Here is a 20,187-nt window from a genome sequence, read left to right on the forward strand (position 1 = left end):
TAGAATTCGAATCTAGGGGGATCCAATTTGAATTGCAGAATATGTAGATTAGAATGTTTAGGTTTGGTTCACCTTAATCATACATGATACAATGTTCCAAAGGTTTTCGCACTGTTTTTAAAATATCTTCATTTATAGAAGAACACTTAGAGATAGCCAATTAAATGACAGAGAACTACAGTATATAAATCAAACTATTTACCTTCTTTCTTCATACCAGCTCTGAAACATTTTTTTAGACGACAATATCTGCATTGATTCCGCTTATCCTTGTCAACAACACATTGTCTGTTAAATCTAGTGGATGCAAACAAATGAAGATGTATTAGAATGGGGAAAGCAAAACAGTGGTTTTTTTTATTAAACCTTGTGGGAAAATCACTACATCTTTAAAGAACAGAACACACTGCTGAACAATGTAGTTTAATTCAGAATGTTGATAATTCTTCTAATAGGGCTAATGGACCCTATCATTGGCCAAACATTTCCATCACATTAACATAGTCAGTCAACAGACCTTGAGATATACAAATATAGCAGATTTTATGGCACCCGTAAATGTGATACTGCGTTATTATCGCAAGTTTTACTTCGGCAGGCATTGAGAGCAATGCTAACGCATGGTTATCTCCTTAACACGTCATATTTACTTCATTATTTTTTTTACTGTACATTTTGTGTTAAAGGGGGGGGGGGGGGTAATACCATTGAATACATCTGTAGATACAGAAAAAAAATATTACAGGGAGACAGGCATACAATGTATATTAAACACTGTTAAATTATTGCTTTGAATTGTTTCTAATAAGATTTACTTTGTGATGCCATTGCACAAAATAATCACTATTGCATGAATTGTACAAGAAGAGAAACAAATGGAGATCCCTTTATTCATCATTCTTTAAAGCTTTTAGAGATGTCTAGGCCAAAAAGTCACACCCTTCTTCTAACAGAGGTTAGACTGTAGGGGTAGAGACCATTACTTTCCAATCTTTACAAATGCCACGGAGAGTCAGAGATCCTTATTACCGAACTTGGATTATTTTTTAATATATTTTATACATTGGACAAAAGACTGGCCTAAGGTAATATCTTTGGAATGGAAAATTAAAGAATAGTGCTGCACCAAACTTGGTTGTAAGTGCATAAATACATTTGCAATATTTATTTTATCTATAAAAAAATTATACAAAAATAGTGACATACTGTATAACAATTAGCTACAGACTAGGAGGTAAACATTATATTACTTTGTGTCTTAATGTACAGTATGTTACTGTATGACTATTACTAAAATGTACCAAGTAAATCATATAAGTAGGGCATATATTAAAGTCTGTAGCCTCAAAATCCAGGGACAAAGTGGAGCAAAAAATCTGCACCATATTTATCAATGGAATATCCCATAGAAAGCAATTGTAATTTTTGCAAACTTTTGTGCAGTTTTTTCACTCGCATTTTCAAACTGGGAGTCTTTGATACATAACCCCCATATTTCTTAATTTTCTGTGATAGCATTATTGACCAGGAGTGGACATGTCACGGTAATGCATGTGATACAGTAAAGCAGCGTTTCCCAAACTTTTTTTTCCGTGACCCGGTTATTTTTGAACTTCTCCTCCGTGACCCACTAAAAAATTTATTGCCTATAGGTAAAATAAAACAGTTATGAATGTCCATACAGATTTCATATATTCTCCCAATCCCCTCTATTCTCTCTCCCCCCCAATTCTCTCTCTGACCTGCACAGACGCACACAGTCACTGATCTACAGACACTCACACAGACAGACCAACACAGACGCTGACCATGCACAGACACCCACACAGACACAGCCACTGCTGGCCTGCACAGACACACACACAGCCACTGATACACACACACACAGCCACTGATACACACACACACAGCCACAGTTACACACACACAAACGCAGCCACTGACACGCACGCAGCCACTGACACACACGCAGCCACTGACACACACGCGCACACAGACACTGATACACACAGACACTGATACACACACACACAGACACTGATACACACACACAGCCACTGATACACACACACACACACACACACACACAGCCACTGACACACACGCAGCCACACAGAGACACTGCTACACACACACACACACTGATACACATGCACACTGATACACACACATAGAGACACTGCTACACACACACCCACACAGACACTGATACACACACACAGACACACATACAGACACTGATACACACACACACACACACACACACACACACACACACACATACACGGATACTGATACACACACACTGATACACACACACACACACACACACTGATATACACACAAACACACACTGATACACACACACACACAAACACACACACACACTGATACACACTGATACACACACACAGACACTGATACACACACACACACACAGAGCCACTGATACACACACAGCCACTGATACACACGCACACACAAACAGACACTGATACGCACACACACACTGATACTGATACACACAAACACAGCCACTGATACACTCACACACACACTCTCCCCTATACACACACAGACACACACAGTGAATTACAGGCAGCGACGGATGTGAGTGACTGGAGAGGGCTGGGCGGGGGAGAGAGGAAAGGATGGCAATCCAAGCAGGTGGCTCCACCACCTCCCCCTGCCCGCCAGCGACTGGGCAGCCACCATTGCCCGCCCCCGCACCCATCTCCCGCACCAATAGACAGTGACTGGGTTGGGAGACAGTGACCTTGGGAGACAGTGACTGGGTGGGTGGGAGAGAGTGACTGGGTGACAGTGACTGGGTGGGAGAGAGTGACTGGGTGACAGTGACTGGGTGGGTGACAGTGGGTGGGAGAGAGTGACTGGGTGACAGTGACTAGGTGACAGTGACTGAGTCGGTGGGTGACAGTGGGTGGATGGGTGACAGTGACTTTGACAGTGACTGGGTGGGTGACAGTGACTGGGTGGGTGGGTGACAGTGCCTGGGTGGGTGACAGTGCCTGGGTGGGTGAGTGACTGGGTGGGTAGGTGGGTGGGTGACAGTGACTGGGTGGGTGGGAGAGAGTGACTGGGTGACAGTGAATGGGTGACAGTGACTGGGTGGGTGACAGTGACTGGATGGGTGACAGTGACTGGGTGGGTGACAGTGACTGGGTGGGTGACAGGGTGGGGTGACTTACCTTGCCACCGGACGCTTTCCCCTGCTGCCCCCGATATCCCCACGGCAGCTGCCCGAGATGGGAGGTGGGCTTGGGGGCGCGGGAGGTGGGCTCGGGAGGGGGGAGCGTGGGAAGCTGGCCACGGGGGGAAGCGGGCCGCAGTAGGAGCTAGTACGTCCCCCTCCGTCCCACGTAACGTGCGGGCCACAGAGGAGCTGGTACTTCCTCCTCCGTCCCACGTTGGGAGCGGGGGGGAGACCCTGCTTGCCCTGCGCACCGCGGGGGAATCTCCGCCATTTTTTTTTTAACTTGAGCAAGTGGGGGAGGGAGGGGGTGCGGGGGACGACACCGCGCGGCCAGCCTCGCTGCGACCCGGCAATTTTGGTTCCGTGGCCCGGTGCCGGGTCGCGACCCACCATTTGGGAAACGCTGCAGTAAAGTATATAATTTGCTGAAAACACCAACTTACTGTATATTTATCGCAATCACCTTAAGCTACTATTTATGACACACATAAAATTACTCATTTTGAATAATTAAAAGACCCACTTCATTTCATGGAAAGTTCTTATCAAAAATAATAAGATACAAACTTTCAAAATAAAACAATAAATATTTTCTTTTAAACTCCTGAAGCCTTTTCTTTTTTTTGGTGTGTGATTATGGTTTGAACATCAGTGACAATAGGCATTTTTTAATAGTGTTCTATTCTTAGAATACTTAAACATACCTTCTCATTTGCAGTGGAACTAACACAATAACACAATAAAACAATTGTATCATCATCAATATTTCAGGTACACGCGTCAGACCGTGCCAGGTTTTCCTTGGATTTTTGTTTTCTTGTGGCAGTTTCATAAGCAAAATGTATTTTAAATGAACCTTCAAACATTCCATAGGAATTAACTGTTAAATGTGGTACAATGACAAATAAAAAAAAAAGTACAGGAACATAGTAGTATTTACTACTTAGCAATACAAAAATGCTTTCAGTCTAATATTGTAGTAAATATCCAATTACCTGCAAGAATAAACATGGCCTTTTCTAATGCTACGTCTGAAGAATCCCTTGCATCCATCACAACTTGAAGCACCATAATGTTTGCCAGTAGCTCTGTCTGCACATATTGAACACAGACTATTGATGCCATTGTCAATTGCATTCATGTTGTTTGGTTCTCCTGGGGAATTATCTAAAAAAAAAAGAACAATAATAGATAGCAATTAAGACATAAAGGTTTATACACTAATAATTTGGAAAGTTACTCATGCACTGATACATTACTGGTCGCTATCAGCTACAGTTTTTACTCTCAATATATAATAACATGCATAATTGCAAAACAAAATCTACCATTTAGTGTCATATCTAAAGTGTCCAAGTCTTTCTATAACACATTTCTTAATATACTAACACTTTAAAAATTATTGCTTTAAATTCAATGTTTTTATCTTTGTACAGTATAATGTTATTAGTTGTTATCATTGATGCAAAGCTTTGGAAGTTTCCTTTTTAGATTAGGAATGAGAGATAAATGACAAAATATAAACACAATGACATTATTCTCCAGTATTTGAGTCAATAAAATATTTTAATTCAAAAGCAAAATATTTACCTTTTGCATGCTTAAACAAAAAAAAATGTATAGGTTACTTTTGAACAAAAATGTGAGATACAGTAGCTTGATCTTGAATCATGGGTAAAATTCAACAGATCTAAAATGCCTTTTTGTTTTTTTGTATTACCACATGAACAACTCATCGGTTATGAAAAGAAAGTGTTAGAGTTTGAAGAGTATAATCTTTTTCTGGCGATGGAAGTGGGAAAAGTAAGTCAGATTTGGCTTCACATTTTTTAAAATGTTGTTGTAGTAATCACGGTTCTATGTTTTTTTACCAGTTTCAAGAGATTTTTTTTTAGGTTAAAAGTAACAATAGTATACTGTATGACAGACTTAAGAAACAGTTCCAAATCATTTTCTACAAAATAACTGCCAGCAAGCACTTGATAGTTATCTGCAGGTTTGAACAAGTTTTAAAGTTGTTTGAATCACAAAACTAATGGCATTCTGAATTTTTCATCAAATAATATATTGACAATAGTGTCATTTTTTGACCTATGATGGTTCCCGATTGTAGAGGTCTCAAGCTTTGAGCTGTTATCCTCAAAACTTGAATAAAAATAGGTACAGTATTTTCTACCCTTAAATTACCACTGTTTAAAGTGTGACAATGGAAGAAAGAAAATTGAGAAGGAATGAAAGAAAGAACTATAGAACATGTACACATTCTTAAAGCAGCAGTCTGTGCTGCTCACAACTTTTTCTTAAAGCAGCAGTCTGAGAGTGGCTTTGAGAAGGTGTAAGTGTTCTATAGTCCTTTCTTTCATTCAATTAGTGTCCTAAGTCTCTGCCCCCTTTTTACATGAAATTCTCTTAAAAACCATATAAAAAAAACAAGAAACAAAAAACATAGGGGCCGATTCACTAAGCTCCGTTAAGTGGCTTTAAGAGCGCAAAGTACCCTTTAAGCCCGATAAGGCTGCAGTGCGATTCACTAAGCAGTGATAACTGCGCTTTATCGCTCTTAAAAGGGCTTTTTTCAGCCCTCGGCGCAAAATGCGAACGATCAGGCTATTGCACTGATTTTTGCAAGTACATGAGATTCACTAAGCAGCGCTAAGTGAACTGGCCTTAAAAAACACGCCTGACAAACGCGCCAGCTAAAGGCAGGCGCAAAAGGAGCTGGACTTAGAAAAATGTCTTTGTTTACCCTTTTGCAGGCACACCATCCATACAACAGGCCCGCGGGGGTCCCCGGGTGATTCCCACGGGACTACGGGGGTCCCTGGGGGTCCGCGGGTGTCATGGGGTGTCCACGGGGGTGTCCACGGGGGTATCCACGGGCGTCCGGGGCTCCCCGCGGACATCCACGGGCCGGCGGTACCAATGGTGTGCCCCCAAAAAATAAACAATACCAACTCCCCCCCCCCCCTAACACATACACTACAGTAATGGGCAAAATTACTATTATCCACATATGGATAATAATGCATTTGCTCATTAAATATTCATTAATTACAATAAATAAAATAATTTGTACTCACCCTTGTCCGGCACCCACGATGAAGGCCATCCTCATCTTTATCACCGTCCATACACTCGGGTGCTGTAAAATATGCACAAGAATAAAAAGAGTCAATCTAATGTCCCCTAACCCCTTAATCACCTTAGCGGTTATTAACCGCTATAGTCATTAAGGGGTTAAGCCACCCTGACCCGATACACCCTTCACCCATTTCTTTGTACAGTGGCTTCATCATGTATATATATATATTCATATAAATATATTCATCATGTATATATATGTATATATATGTATGTATATGTATGTATATATATATATATATATATATATATATATATATATATATATATATATATATATATATACATGATTAACCAAAATAAAAAGAAATGGTTAACTCAATCCCAACTCTGATTGGCTGAAGCAAAGCCTCTGTCACATGGTCTACTAGAGCCAATCAGAGTTGGGATTGAGTTCCCACGCTCTGATTGGCTACTGTACCATGTGAGGCCGGCCATGTTTGTTTGGATGACGTCATCTTAAAGGCTAATGAAGCACAGCCATTCTGATTGGCTGGCATCATTGCCTTTAAATGACGTCATCAATTTTTTTTCCCCGGCAAAATCACATGGTTTTCACGGCCCAATCAGGACCGTGGGAACCATATGACTAAAATTTGTGACGTCATAGGCCTATAAAAGCCTATGTCGTCTCATTTTGAAGCCAGATGCCGAGGAGGAAGGACCTCCAGAAGAAGAAGAACAGCAGAGCGTGGCCAATGAAGATAAGAAGATCCGGAAGAAGATGGAGAAGATACAGATGAAGACGGAGAAGATACAGATGAAGACCCCCACTATGGATTACAAATAGAAGAAAGAAGACACAGACACTTTTGGATTTTAATGGTTTATTTTTTTATGGTTACCTGGTTCCTGTTGTTGGATTATTTCTTCGACACATCCAGTTCAACGGGATTCGGTGAGTCGTTCATCTAATGGTAAGTAAACCAAAGAAATGTATGCTATTTTACTTTTACAGGTTTTTTTGCATTTTTTTCATGTCATCCATTTTTTTTTGTATGTCCATTTATTGGCCCTGAATTTATGTCTGTCACTGGACATACATACGTACAGGGACAGTCACTGGATGTATTGTATGTTTATTTGTAATGTTATTAAATTGTTTTTTATGCTATTTTATTGCACCTGTATGTATGTATGTAAACTATAGATGGACATACATACAGGTATAATAAAAACTTGTTTGCATAATGTTTGCTTGCCCTGTTTTCATGTTTTTTTATTGTAATTTGCTACTTTGTGTAAAAATGTGTTTGTAATGTACAAGTTATTTTTTCTAAGGTTATTTTAAAGGCTGTTTGCAATTGATTATTTAATTGGCTTATTTTTGGAAGTTAGATTTAGTCAAATGGTGGTTACTTTGACATAGATTATTTTTTCAGAATGGTTTGTTTTTAGGATTTGAACTGTGTAATTGATTTTGATTGTAATTGACTTGAGATTGGATTAATTAATTGATGGTCATTTAATTCTGTTGATTTGCTTTGTTTGTATTTAATGATTGGTTTGTACAGTATCTTGTTTGCAATAGTTTATTTGATTTTGACCATTGCTTGGCAAAGTATACATGATGCACAGATTAATTGTATCATGTACACATTGTCAAATTGATTGTTTTTATTTGCATTTCTTAGATATTGATTTGGCTTGTTGCTGTTTGATATTTGGAGATATTTGTATTTCGGCATGTATATCCTTAACCATTTCTTTGTATATTGGTTAATCATGCATATATATATATTATATACAGTGTTCGACAAACCTATACATTTGCTCGCCCCGGGCGAGTGGATTTAACCCCCGGGCGAGTAAATATTGGCCCAAGCAGCACACGTTTGGTACTAGGTGGCGAGTAGCTTTTTTTGTGTGGCGAGTAGATTTTTTGGTGATTTGTCAACCACTGATTATATATATATATATATATTATATATATATATATATATATATATATATATACACATGATGAAGCCACTGTACAAATAAATGGGTGAAGGGTGGGTATCGGGTCAAGGTGGCTTAACCCCTTAATGACTGTAGCGGTTAATAACCGCTAAGGTGATTAAGGGGTTAGGGGACATTAGATTGGCTCTCTTTTAATCTTGTGTATATTTTTCAGCACCGGAGGGCATGGACGGTGATGAAGATGAGGGTGTCGGACAAGGGTGAGTACAAAATGTATTTATTGTGATTAATGTATTTTTCACGGGCAAATGCATTATTATCCATATGTGGATAACAGTAATTTTGCCCATTACTGTAGTGTATGTGTTAGGGGGCGGGGGGATGTGTGTTGTATATTGCAATGTTATGCCTTAACCCCTTCATTGCCTTAGCGGATAGCCACTAAGGTAATGAAGCTGCTTTAATGTATTTTTATTAATAGTGTGCGGGAGCAGGGGGTCTCCTGAGCTGAACCGCATTGATTTGTGGCTCAGGGACCCCCTGCTTCTCGAGTTACAGGCCCCGGTAAGGGGCATCGGATGCCAGTGTCGTCGCCATCTTTATAGAGCCCACGTCGCGTCTTGGACGCTATAAAGATGGCGCCGACACTGGCCTCCGATGCCCCATACCGGGGCCTGTAACTCAGGAAGCAGGGGGTCCCTGAGCCATTAATCAATGCGGTTCAGCTCAGGAGACCCCCTGCTCCCGCACACTATTATTAAAATGTACATTAATGCAGCTTCATTACCATAGCGGCTATCCGCTATGGTAATGAATTATTATTTATTGGTATTGGTGTATTAATACTAGTGTAGATGTGCAGGGGGTCTCCTGAGCTGAACCGCATTGGTTTCAGGTCCGGGGACCTCCTACTTCAGGAGATACAGGCCCCGTTATGGGGTGCCGGTATCCCCTGCACTTTGAAAGCTTCTGCGTCACGTGACCGGGACATTTAAATTCTACAGGGGATACCGGCATCCCATAACGGGGCCTGTATCTCCTGAAGTAGGGGGTCCCCGGACTTCAAACCAATGCGGTTCAGCTCAGGAGACCCCCTGCACATGTACACTTATATTAAAAATCATATTTGTACAGCATGATCACCTGTAAGAGCCGTGCATTGAGGCGCAGCGTCTCCATGCAGTTCTTACAGACTGCTTGGTTTATATCAGTTATCGTGCTATCTAACTTTAAGCACGATAGCAGGGGGTAAAGAAGGTGCTCGCGTGCTATGGCCCTTTTTGGCAAGGCAGGCCGAAAACGCGCTGAGAAGCCTTAGCAATGTAACCCATTTCAGCGCAAATTAACGGAGCTTAGTGAATTGGCCCCATAGTGTGTGTTGTACAATAAAGAGTTGATTAAAAGATAGCTATCAGTAAGGTACAGGTACTGTATGTACTGTACATCACAGAGTGTAAAGATTGTGTAAAATGGATAAGGAGTGCCTTTTTTTAATGGAATTTCACAAAACCGGTTAATTGTTTCTCATGAATAATTGAGTGAAAACGAGAAACTTCTTTAAAAAAAATGTCAAGCATTAAAAGTAAATGTACATTACAAATTCCACCACATAAGAAACGGCATTGGCTCATATGGCGCCTTATATAATGTCACTTGTGCAAAATTCTGGTTAAAGTAAAAACATTTTGCAATCATTTGGTGAAAATGTCACTGAAATGAAATTTTTTGGAAAAAACCTAAAAAATATAGCAAGTTAAAAATGAAGACATTTGCGCAACTCTAGCCACACACATGTAATGTCTCCTCTACGCAATATTAAAAAATACATTGCAAGAAATACATCTTTCTCTACTTTAACCCCCACCACTGCCCTTCTACGGATTGTTGTCCATATTCACTGGAACATCCTCTACAAGCTCAGATTCAAACAATGGCTCATCTCCATAACTGTCAAATGGCATGTGGTTATGTGACAAATGGACTGGGTGTTATGGGACAGGAATCCAAAAGGTGATGGGAAAGAAAAAGAAAACCAATAGGTAAGGGGACCTAAAATAGTAAACACTATGTAAAAGCGTAAAAATAGTGCAAGGAGGGAAAGAACAAAAATAGAGAGCCCAACTTTGGGTCTCCTTGTCATGTGGCGTAAAGTGAGAGCTTCACACCACCATTTTGTTTCCCCTGCAGGGTGTGCTACAGGTGGCACTTTCCCTGGTAAGTATCTCTGGAACCAGGATGTCTTCAGAGCTGAAATTAATGTGGTTCAGCTCCAGATACCCCATGTTGTTAAAATAAAAAAAAACAAAAGGACAAGGGTGAAAACAAGTAGGGGGAATGCACCTAGGAAGAACTGTATGATTAGATTTAAGGAATAAAATAACCTTCTTACATTGTCTTAAAAAAAAAAAATTTTTTTGCAAACTAGCTGGTATTGCATCATTAAGTCCATCTTTCACACTGGAGAGCACACAATTTCCTATTTTAAAATGTACAGACTAATAACACCTATAAAAACAACAAATCAACCTGTTAATAATGTTACGTGAGCTACTTTAAAACAAAGGGCAAAAAGTAAACAAATTATTGAGATTCTAATGATATTACGGTAGTCATTTTGTTAATGATTAATTTTGGCCTTCAACCAATTCAGCCCTAACAATGTATGTTAGCTTTTTCACCCCTGATAATATTGCTATTTACTACAGTACCTTTGCATAGCTGCACCATAGCCTTCATGCAAACAAGATGACTCTGCTAGTAAACAGTGTGTACCTTGACTCCTTGGCAAGGGGCAGCTCTCAACTGATCTAATGTATAGTGATGCTTCCCAGTCCAAGATGAAAATAAAGCAGGTGACAAGTAAAATTAGTTATGATATGCAGTCATAAGACTAATCAGTACTCTTCCATATACAATACCTACAGTATACAGGGCTTCCATGGCCCAGGAAGATTGCAAATACCAGTACCACTGTTGGTAATTTGTCAACAAAATGTCATATTTAAAAAAGAAAACATAAAAATGTAAGAAAATATGGGCCATATTTACTAAGTAGTGCTAAGTCAAAAGACACCATATGGCCCATTAAAGAGAATGTGCCATAAAATGCCTTATGCCTTAACGCTACTTCTTAAATATAGCCTTTTGTATCTTTTCTTTTCATTTCTAGCTCGGGAGCCAATTTTATTTGATAGTTTACTGTTATTCTTTTTGGAGGTGTTCCATCCATATACTGTACACTTGAGATTCATAGGTGACTGTGGGATGCAGTAGGTAGTAGTTACAGTACCTATTATAGTATTACAAAGGCCTGCATCTAAACCTCTGTCTAGGTGCATCACCTTTTCCCACTTTTTAGTATTAAAAAGATCTGTGCCCTGTCTGAGTTGATGCAACCGCCTCTGCGAACAAACAATTGTTAGCTCTTGATGAACCAGTTTTGATCATTTTGTTTTTGCAAATATTATCAAAAAGAAAAAAAAAAAACAATTCTCTGAGCTGTTCATTTACCCACACTTTAAGAGTTTACTACTAAGTCACCATGAAGTTGTGAAAGTCCATCAATTTATATATACATCACAATACCGTCTTAAAATCTATTCAGGTGCTGTTCAAACTTGACACTATCTGTATTTACCATAAATCAGATAGAGTCCAAAATGATTCTGAACTAATCATCGCACCTGCAATTAGTACAATATTGTCTCTTATCAAGAAGGAAAATAATGTAATTACTGTATACTGTATGAGATTCACTTACTAAAGAAGACAATCCAAGACTGGAGATTTCACACTTAAGAGCACTCATCTTTTTAACTTTGCAAAAACAAAGAAAAAATACAAAATGAAAAGCTAACCAAATTAATATTTTAGTGATACTTTTTGGAGAGAAGCTCTTATCATCGTAGTATGCAGTGCTTGCAGAATAAGCCTCTTAAACTTTACACTAGATAACTATTTTGTATGTTACATAGTTAATTATTAGCCTCTAATGTGATAACAATACCAATTCTTTCATATACACTGAGCAAAATACGTGACCATCATATGTACAGAAGACACTAAGGGGCGTATGTACTAAGCATTGCAAATTGAATTTGTGGAATAAAATTGAAGCACAGAGATATCACAAATTATATTGCATTTGTGTGCATCTACTGTATGTACTAACTTTAATTTTCTCAATGTGCACTTTCAACATCACAAATGTCAAGTATATTGACTAAATCAAATGTAAAATATGATATTAATACAGAGAACCCCATACAGTAGCAAAGCTGTCCTAACTCTAGCTTAACATCATGGCAGCAGCCTCTACTAAAATCTAAAAGTAAGTTAAATGCACTGTACAAATAATTTGTGGTTGAGATTTTCGCAATAAGGTTATTGAGTCTAAATTTGGAACACGGTTTAATTATGAAACAACTATTAAAAATTCAGGGATTGCGTTAGGGGGACAGAGTGTCTTTATTATAGCAATGCAACTATACGATATGTGCAACTATACAAAAAAACAAGGATTGTTCCGTTTAGCGTGTGTTGTAAATATTTTTCAATAGATAATCTCTTTAACAGTGCAAAAAATGAGTATACTGTTTGTTTTTGAATATTATTGCCTTGTTTATTGACCATGTCAATGTTATTTATATATTCCAAGTAATATTTCTTAATGATTATGTAGTGATGGATAATGAGATAATGACTAAAATCAAACCATACTATAAGCAAGACTGAAAATGTTAATCTTTAAAAATATAATATTAGTCAATTTTATAATTGCTTCTTTTACTTTCACTTTGTAAGCAAACTACAACTCACCATTGTCATTGTAAAGCAGCTGCATGCTTTCAAGCTCCAAAGCTGTATATGTTGGATCTAAAACATCACTGTAGTTGGCCATTTCCATGTCCATGACAGGGTTAGTAAGCTTCATCATTGCAACAGTAATGAAAGACCTTAACAGTTCAAGGGATGAACTCAGTTCAGTTTTGAATGCAGTCAAGGATTGACAAATCCATGTAACTCACTTTCTGCTATGGGAGGAGCTCTGTTAGTGGTTCTGCGTGCTACTTTATCCCTTTGCCTTCCTTTTTATGGTACACTGAGGTAATTATTGTGATAGTCTTGGAATGCTTAGTGGAATATTCTTATCAGGTCATAATGTTTTTGTAAAGAGACGAGCATAAATTCAGCTACTTTTAGTATCATAAAATTTGTCTTATCTTAATTTTATAATTCTTAAGGCAATTCTACCAATAAAGACCCTCAGTTAAAAAAAAAAAATGCGTGAGACATTGGAGACACGACACCAGTTGTATTGTAAAAGCAAAAAAATTGTTGACTTGAAAAAGTATAAACCTATAAAACTTTGTATTGTCCTAACATGCCCAAATGGTACATTTGGTACTGGTAACTTCAAAAAGAGTTTTAATGGAGAACCCTTATTCCTGTGCAAGACAGTGAGGGGTCGAGGATTTCAGAACAAAAAGGACACTAGAGGCTTGGAGTACACCCACAGAGAGATCAACAGAGGATGAAGAGGTGTTAGCAAATGAGATATTGAAAGTATGATGGGAGAGGTAACTGGAAATCTTCATTTTAAAAATGAGCTCTGTTACGGATACTAGGAGTATGGAGGATGTGAATGAGAAGAGGGAGGCCTACAGTATCAACAGCTGCAGAGAGGTTGAGTAATATAAGTAAAGTGTAATGATTGTTGTCTTTTGCAGCATGGATGTCATTAGTTATTTTGGTGTGGGCTGTTTCAGTGGAGTGAGCAGTGCAAAAAAGCCAGATTGTAAGGGGTGTTGGAGAGAGTAGGTGGTGAAAAAAAAGTGTTTCTGTGCCGAGCATGTGCATTTTAAGTGAACCGTCTTTGTCTTTTGTCACTCTTTACACACAGAAATGTAACTTGTGATGGTGATGTTTTTCATTAAAAATCAAAACACAATTTCAGTGACAAAACGAATATACTGTTGACTTAGAATGCGTGTGCTCAGCACACACATCCTGTTTTAGCTAGTTGCACTTGTATATTTATACTAACTGTGAATTCCTCATGTGTGTGTTTGTGTGTGTGTTTGTGTGTGTGTGTGTGTGTTTGTATCTGTCTGTGTGTGTCTCTGTGTGTGTGCTCCTCCCTTTCCTCTCTCAGTCCTGCTACAAACTCTGACAACCTGGTCAGGAACTAGAACTCTGCCACATCCTCCTCTCTTGATCTAAATACCCAAATTTTTCTCTAACGCTATCGCCCTTTCCATCCCCAGACCCTGGCTAAACTGCCACATATGCTGTACGTAGCACAAAATTTGAGTCAAAGGTCGGGAGGTTAATGGAACACAGTTTCTGCAGAAATGAGGGGTAGATGAAGGTGGAGAATGAGAGAACCGAGAGAGAAAAAATGAGATAAGATGATGGTTAGGGAGAGGAAAGGGGGAAATGGAGAAATCAGAGAACAAAATTTTTTTTGTGAAAATCAGGTGAAGGTAGTTCATACTGGTGAAGGCCAAAAGAAGAGGTTATAGAGAGAATGCAGAAAGCCCAAGGCAGAGAGTGGTCAAAAATGGGGCATTTTAATTCCCCAAGGAGAAAAACAGGGGAATCTGAGAAGAGGAATGAGAGTCTGAAATGAATCTGAGAGAAATTAGTGAGAGAGAGAAAGACTTAAGAAGGATGAGCAGAGGTAGGGGGGCAATAGATGACTGCCACATGGAAAGGGAGAGGAAATAAAAAAGTTGGATATAGTGAGTTGCCAAGGAAGAAAAGGAAAGAGAGTGAGGAATAGGAAGGGTTCGGTAGCAGTAGATTAAGGAGAGGGGGTGCCCCACGCCTCCACCCCTGCCATCACGGCGAGGAGTGTGAGAGAAAGAAAGGCCACCATAAGAGACGACAGCTTCTAGTGCTGAGTCAGACTGAGTGAGCCAAGTCTCTGTTATAGCAAAGAGGAGCAGACCATGAGAGAAAAAGAAGTAATGCACAGATTCATTTGTTAGAAAGGGAGTGTGGAAATTCATTCCAAAGGGCACAGGAGAAAGGGAAAGAGGAGGGAGGTTGACAGGGGATGGGTATGAGGTTAGAGTGATTTATTCTACATGGAGAAGAAGTTGATTGACTGTACTGTCCAATGCCCATGGTTATACCTCAGTGGTATATTTATGGTCTCCTTGAGCCTTACAATTACAAATAATAAAATCCTGGCTCAGATCCCTTTCCAGATTATTTCTATTTGTCTCACCCTCTGGTTACATAGCTTTCAATTCAGTCCAGCATCGAGCTCCTATAAAATAGCAAAGTAACTGTTCCCAATAAATTACACACAAGATGTTACACAGCTCTCTCCTTACTAAAAACAAACACACTACTTACTGCATATTCTTTCATACAGCCACTCCCACTAAATATATTAAGTACAAGAGGAGTACAGAAGTAGCCAGGGTTATTTCAACCTCTGGCACATTATGGTATTATGGTTGGATATGTTTTAAAATTCTGCCTTATTAGTAGAGACCACCTCGTGAATTATTTGCCAACATTTGAGTTTGCAGCAAGTATAGCATTTATTTGCAAGTGAAAATATCAGGGACAAAAAAAAACTTTGATTTACCTAATTTTAAAAGCCTTTAAAATTGTTCAAATATATGCAATTCTGCCGCTGGCCACTATTTTACAATTCATCCTAAACCTTAATTTCGGCCAGAACCTGAAATATGAAAGGAGAAATACCTGGAAAATATATAAATTAAAGTAATTTAAATATACTTTGCACATCCATACATCTCTCTGTCTCCCTCTTTCTCTGTCTCTTTCCCTCTCTGTGGCTAGGTGAATAAAATATTTCAGATGTGCATACATCCACACATTTTTTTTTAACAAAAACAATACAGATGAACCGTCACCGACAGTGCAAATACTAACAGAAATTTGCTAAAATATTTGTGTGCCAAATTTTGTTGCATTCTCCCATCTCTACTTACAGTATCACTGCCATTAAATCTTTTGGAAACTCTGTTATATCCTGCTTTATCAATAAGTAAAATAAATCCTTAACTGCCATAATGAAGGCTAGACTGTCAATAGCATATTTACAAAATACTATACTACATTTACATAAAAACATATCCTGTTAGTCCAAAAAAAGAATCACCAAAATTCAAATGCTCACATTTGTTACCTTAACTCTTTTAGAGCCAAAAAAATTAATGTGCTAATTTTAGAAGAAAATATAAAATGTATTTTATTTCTCTTGCTGCTTTTAATACTCTAAAATCTTCTTGCATATCAAAATGCATTTTTTTGTTTACTTGTTATCTTTGCAATTCTTTTAGAGCCAAAAAATGACTGTACTAATTTTAGAAGAAAATATAAAATGTCATTTTTTTTCTCTTAATGCATTTATTACTCTAAAAGCTGCTTGCATATCAAAATGCATTTTTTTGTTTACTAGTTGTCTTTGCAATTCTATTAGAGCCAAAAAATGACTACTAATTTTAGAAGTATCATTTTAAATATATTTAATGTATTTGTTTTTAATTATTTTTTTGCCTAACAAATTGTTCTCTTTTCCTTTAAACTGTAGGACGGTAAAGCGTCTGGTGGACGAAATTAGCGAGGCTAATGATGAGCGCTGTGCAGAAACATTTCAGGCTGTTCTAGAGAATCACAAAATCACAGCATCTGAAACCAGCATCAGGGTGATGAGATTCCAATTGGGCTGGACATATGGATGTGTCAAGTAAGTGTCTTACTGTAATAAAGTACAGTATAATGCAATAGCACGCAGAGTGACAGAACAGAGTGACAGAACAGGGTTGATACTGTAATTATTGTGCCGAAGTTAGTGCAGTGCGGTACTGTATATCTGTAGGACATTACAGTTAAAGTATTATACACTACTGTAGGTAAATGTGTAGTTTTATGGTACCTGTAAAATTCTTCCTTGACATTACAGAGCATATCCTATGATAAGGGGGCCAACAAGATAAAAACAGTGGACCAAACACGGGCATGCATCAAAAGAGGTGAGACTTTTCAAGATGTCATCTTTTCTGATGAGACAACTGTAGATCTTAAGAAATTTACTACTTTTGCATTCCGCAAAAAAGGCCGCCTATCCCTGAAGCCACGGCCCAAGCAGCCACTGAAGATGAATGTGTGGTGTGCGATATCTAGATGTTGACCAGGATGCATAATCATATTTGATGGTAAAGTAATGCACAAAGTCACAAGCTGCAACCTTATGCACTGTACTACTGTAGTATATTCTGTACCCTAATGTTCAGTTTTATCATCATTTGTTCTTCTGTGGCCCAGGAATCATGGATACAGTATTTTTCCAAGACAAATTGTCACCCGAATTATTAAACACATTAGGCATAATTTCCCATCTGGTGGTCACCGGTTCTTCCAGGACAATGAACGTAAACATACCGCCTCTACTACATATATTCTTGCGAGCGGGATGAACAGTTAAGACGCCACCAGAGTAAGTGCTCCAGTGTACAGTAACTGTTTCTCATATTTTTAAACTGTTATTATCTGTTCAACTAATTCGCCAATTTTTTCCCCTCCCATTCCAGATCACCAGATTTGAACAGCATAGAACTGGTGTGGCATGCGCTGAAGGATCATAAAAGAAAGGTTGTGAAACCGTCCAACAGGGAGGAATTAGTAAAAGGAATAAAGAGTTTCTGGAGAGACATACTGACTGTACAAAAAGACAACTACATTAACATATTAGCAGAGTTTTTGCCCATTCTTTTAGAGCGTAATGGGAATGCCACCGGCATGTATTAAGATTAGTACAGGTATAGTAAGTATAGACAAGGTAAGTATGGTACTGACAATAACATGTTTAAATGTTAGCCTTATATTAAAGGTAATTGAACGTTAGCCATTTTATATCTGCGCGTACTCTCCACTTTGTATATATATTTTCAGTATGTACCGTGTTTGTATTAGACATGTGTGTATTACCTATTATTTCTAAAAATTCATTATAGTTTATAGGTATGGTAAGTTATAGTTTATTTGCTTTGTGTGGTTGTCAATAGTGTTAAACAGTCAAGGCCTTCAATTCATTAATTCTGCAGCCATTTAATTTATTTCACAGGAGAAGCAGTACTACTGGAAGGGGGGGGGGATGTCCAAGCTTATTGTACTGTGTGCAACAGTCAATAGTTTGTCCTAATACCCCCCCACCCTTCTCTTAATAACAAAAGAAATCTACGGTCATTTACAACTGGTGACTCAGCTAAACCCCATGGAAATTAAAACCTCAAGAGCCAAAGCCTGAAACATTATGTATCTTTGTGTGTTAATGTCCTATGGCCCGGGGGAGGTGTTGATAATGAGTGAATGATTAGAAAACAACTGTTTGCAATACTGTACTGCACATGTACTGTAATAAAAGTTACAGTATCACTTTGAATGCCTTTGGCTTGTCTTTGTGAGGGTGGGGGGGGAGGTGCAACTCAAATTGTCTGTCTTGGTCTAATTCTGGGATGAGCATGAAGGGTTATAAAGAAGCTGTTTGAACTGTTTTAAAATGTAATAAAAGTTATCACTCCAAGAGACGATGTTTGTGTGTGATGAATATTTCAATAAACAGTATGAAAAGCTGGATGATAACAATAAGGGAAGAGCTCTAACTATAGGCAGTCCAAACTTGTATGAGCAATGTGGTGCAGCTTGAAGAGAAGAACTGTTCCTAATTTTCAGCAATAGATTTCCAAGATGATCAGCGCACCTCGTTGAAAGGGAAATGGTCCTCCCGTCAACTCTACGCGTTTCAAAGGTATTCCTTCTTCGTAGGGTTGCCGGGAGGACCAGTTTGGATGGAGCACCAGGAAACCAGAAGTGACGTAGAAAACCGGATGGATCGGCGGTGGATGTCGCGGAGACTGGAGAAGGTTGCTGAACAGTACAAACTGGTCTGTCCTGATGTTTTTACACTGTTTTGTGTACATATAATCCTAATTTTGCACATAAAGCTGAGCTTTTAAAAAAAGAAGGCTTCTGAATCTTTCCCCAATATTGTGGAGGTGAAGACTGTCAAAAAACTTTTATATGCCTGATTGCAGGCACTGAAATGTAAGTGCATATCTCACAATTTATCTGTGCACTCTGCAAGCTGTGAACTTACTTCACTACAGTATTGTGTTTTTCTTTCTTTTCTCTTGTACTCCCTTTTAACGAGGTGCGCTGATCATCTTGGAAATCTAGTATGAAAAGCAGACCAAGCCTACCAAAAGTTGAAGGTATTAAATAGAATTTCCCCCTCAAAAAAAATGAATAATATTTTTTTATTTTCGGGGTTTCTTACGCAACATCATTGAGAAAATAAAAATGTTGCGATTTTAACAAAGTAAAAATTGATTAAATATGAAAACAATGCATCACATAAGGTTTTGTTTAAAGCTCACAGTTTGAACTGTGTGCAAATTTAATAAAAGTTACAGTATCACTTCATTGGGATATAGAGAAATAAGGGGGAGCACATGTTGACGAATTTGGGGTATGTATGGTATCTAAATAGATATTTGTGGGTGTGCTTGAAAGATATATAAAATCACTTACACGGCCTTGTGTAAATGCTCTCACAGCAAGGTTTCGTTGCGGTTTTCTTGTCTTTATGTTCCCTTGGTTGGTTTCTTTCTTCTTTTCAGGACTTGATTTTCTTCCTGGATTTCTTCAGCAGTCCTCAACTCCCAGTGAGGATGTCCCCCTCGGAGTGAACAGATTTAAAAACAATTGTTAGAGGAAAATACAGACGGTATTTTATGATATCCAATGCTTTAAACCCAAAAAAATATACAAAAGCAGCAAATGCTGCAAGCACTCACACGGGCAAGTGTGAGTGCAATCCTAGGGGAAGGTATCTTTTTATCTGATGAGGTCTTCACACATGGTGACCTATAAGGGTAATGAAGGTC

At 38.5% G+C, this 20,187-nt stretch overlaps 1 protein-coding gene across 4 annotated transcripts in view; it reads right to left on the reverse strand.

Annotated features, from left to right (window-relative positions):
- Positions 1-20,187, reverse strand: part of HNF4G (hepatocyte nuclear factor 4 gamma) — a 143,127-nt gene that overhangs the window by 47,553 nt on the left and 75,387 nt on the right. For 2 of the 4 annotated variants that reach the window (XM_075583171.1, XM_075583187.1), the window contains exons 2-3: positions 4,210-4,381; positions 203-297 (exon numbers count right to left, since the gene is read on the reverse strand). In XM_075583171.1, coding sequence (XP_075439286.1) covers positions 203-297; positions 4,210-4,355 — 241 coding nt within the window. In that variant the 5' untranslated portion in view covers positions 4,356-4,381. Of the gene's footprint in view, positions 1-202; positions 298-4,209; positions 4,382-6,294; positions 6,357-7,200; positions 7,267-13,075; positions 13,289-20,187 lie in introns of those variants that run through there. The other 2 variants (XM_075583179.1, XM_075583165.1) reach the window with 2 other exon arrangements.

Source organism: Ascaphus truei, chromosome 2, assembly GCF_040206685.1.
Source record: "Ascaphus truei isolate aAscTru1 chromosome 2, aAscTru1.hap1, whole genome shotgun sequence".
In the NCBI taxonomy this organism is placed as follows: domain Eukaryota; kingdom Metazoa; phylum Chordata; class Amphibia; order Anura; family Ascaphidae; genus Ascaphus; species Ascaphus truei.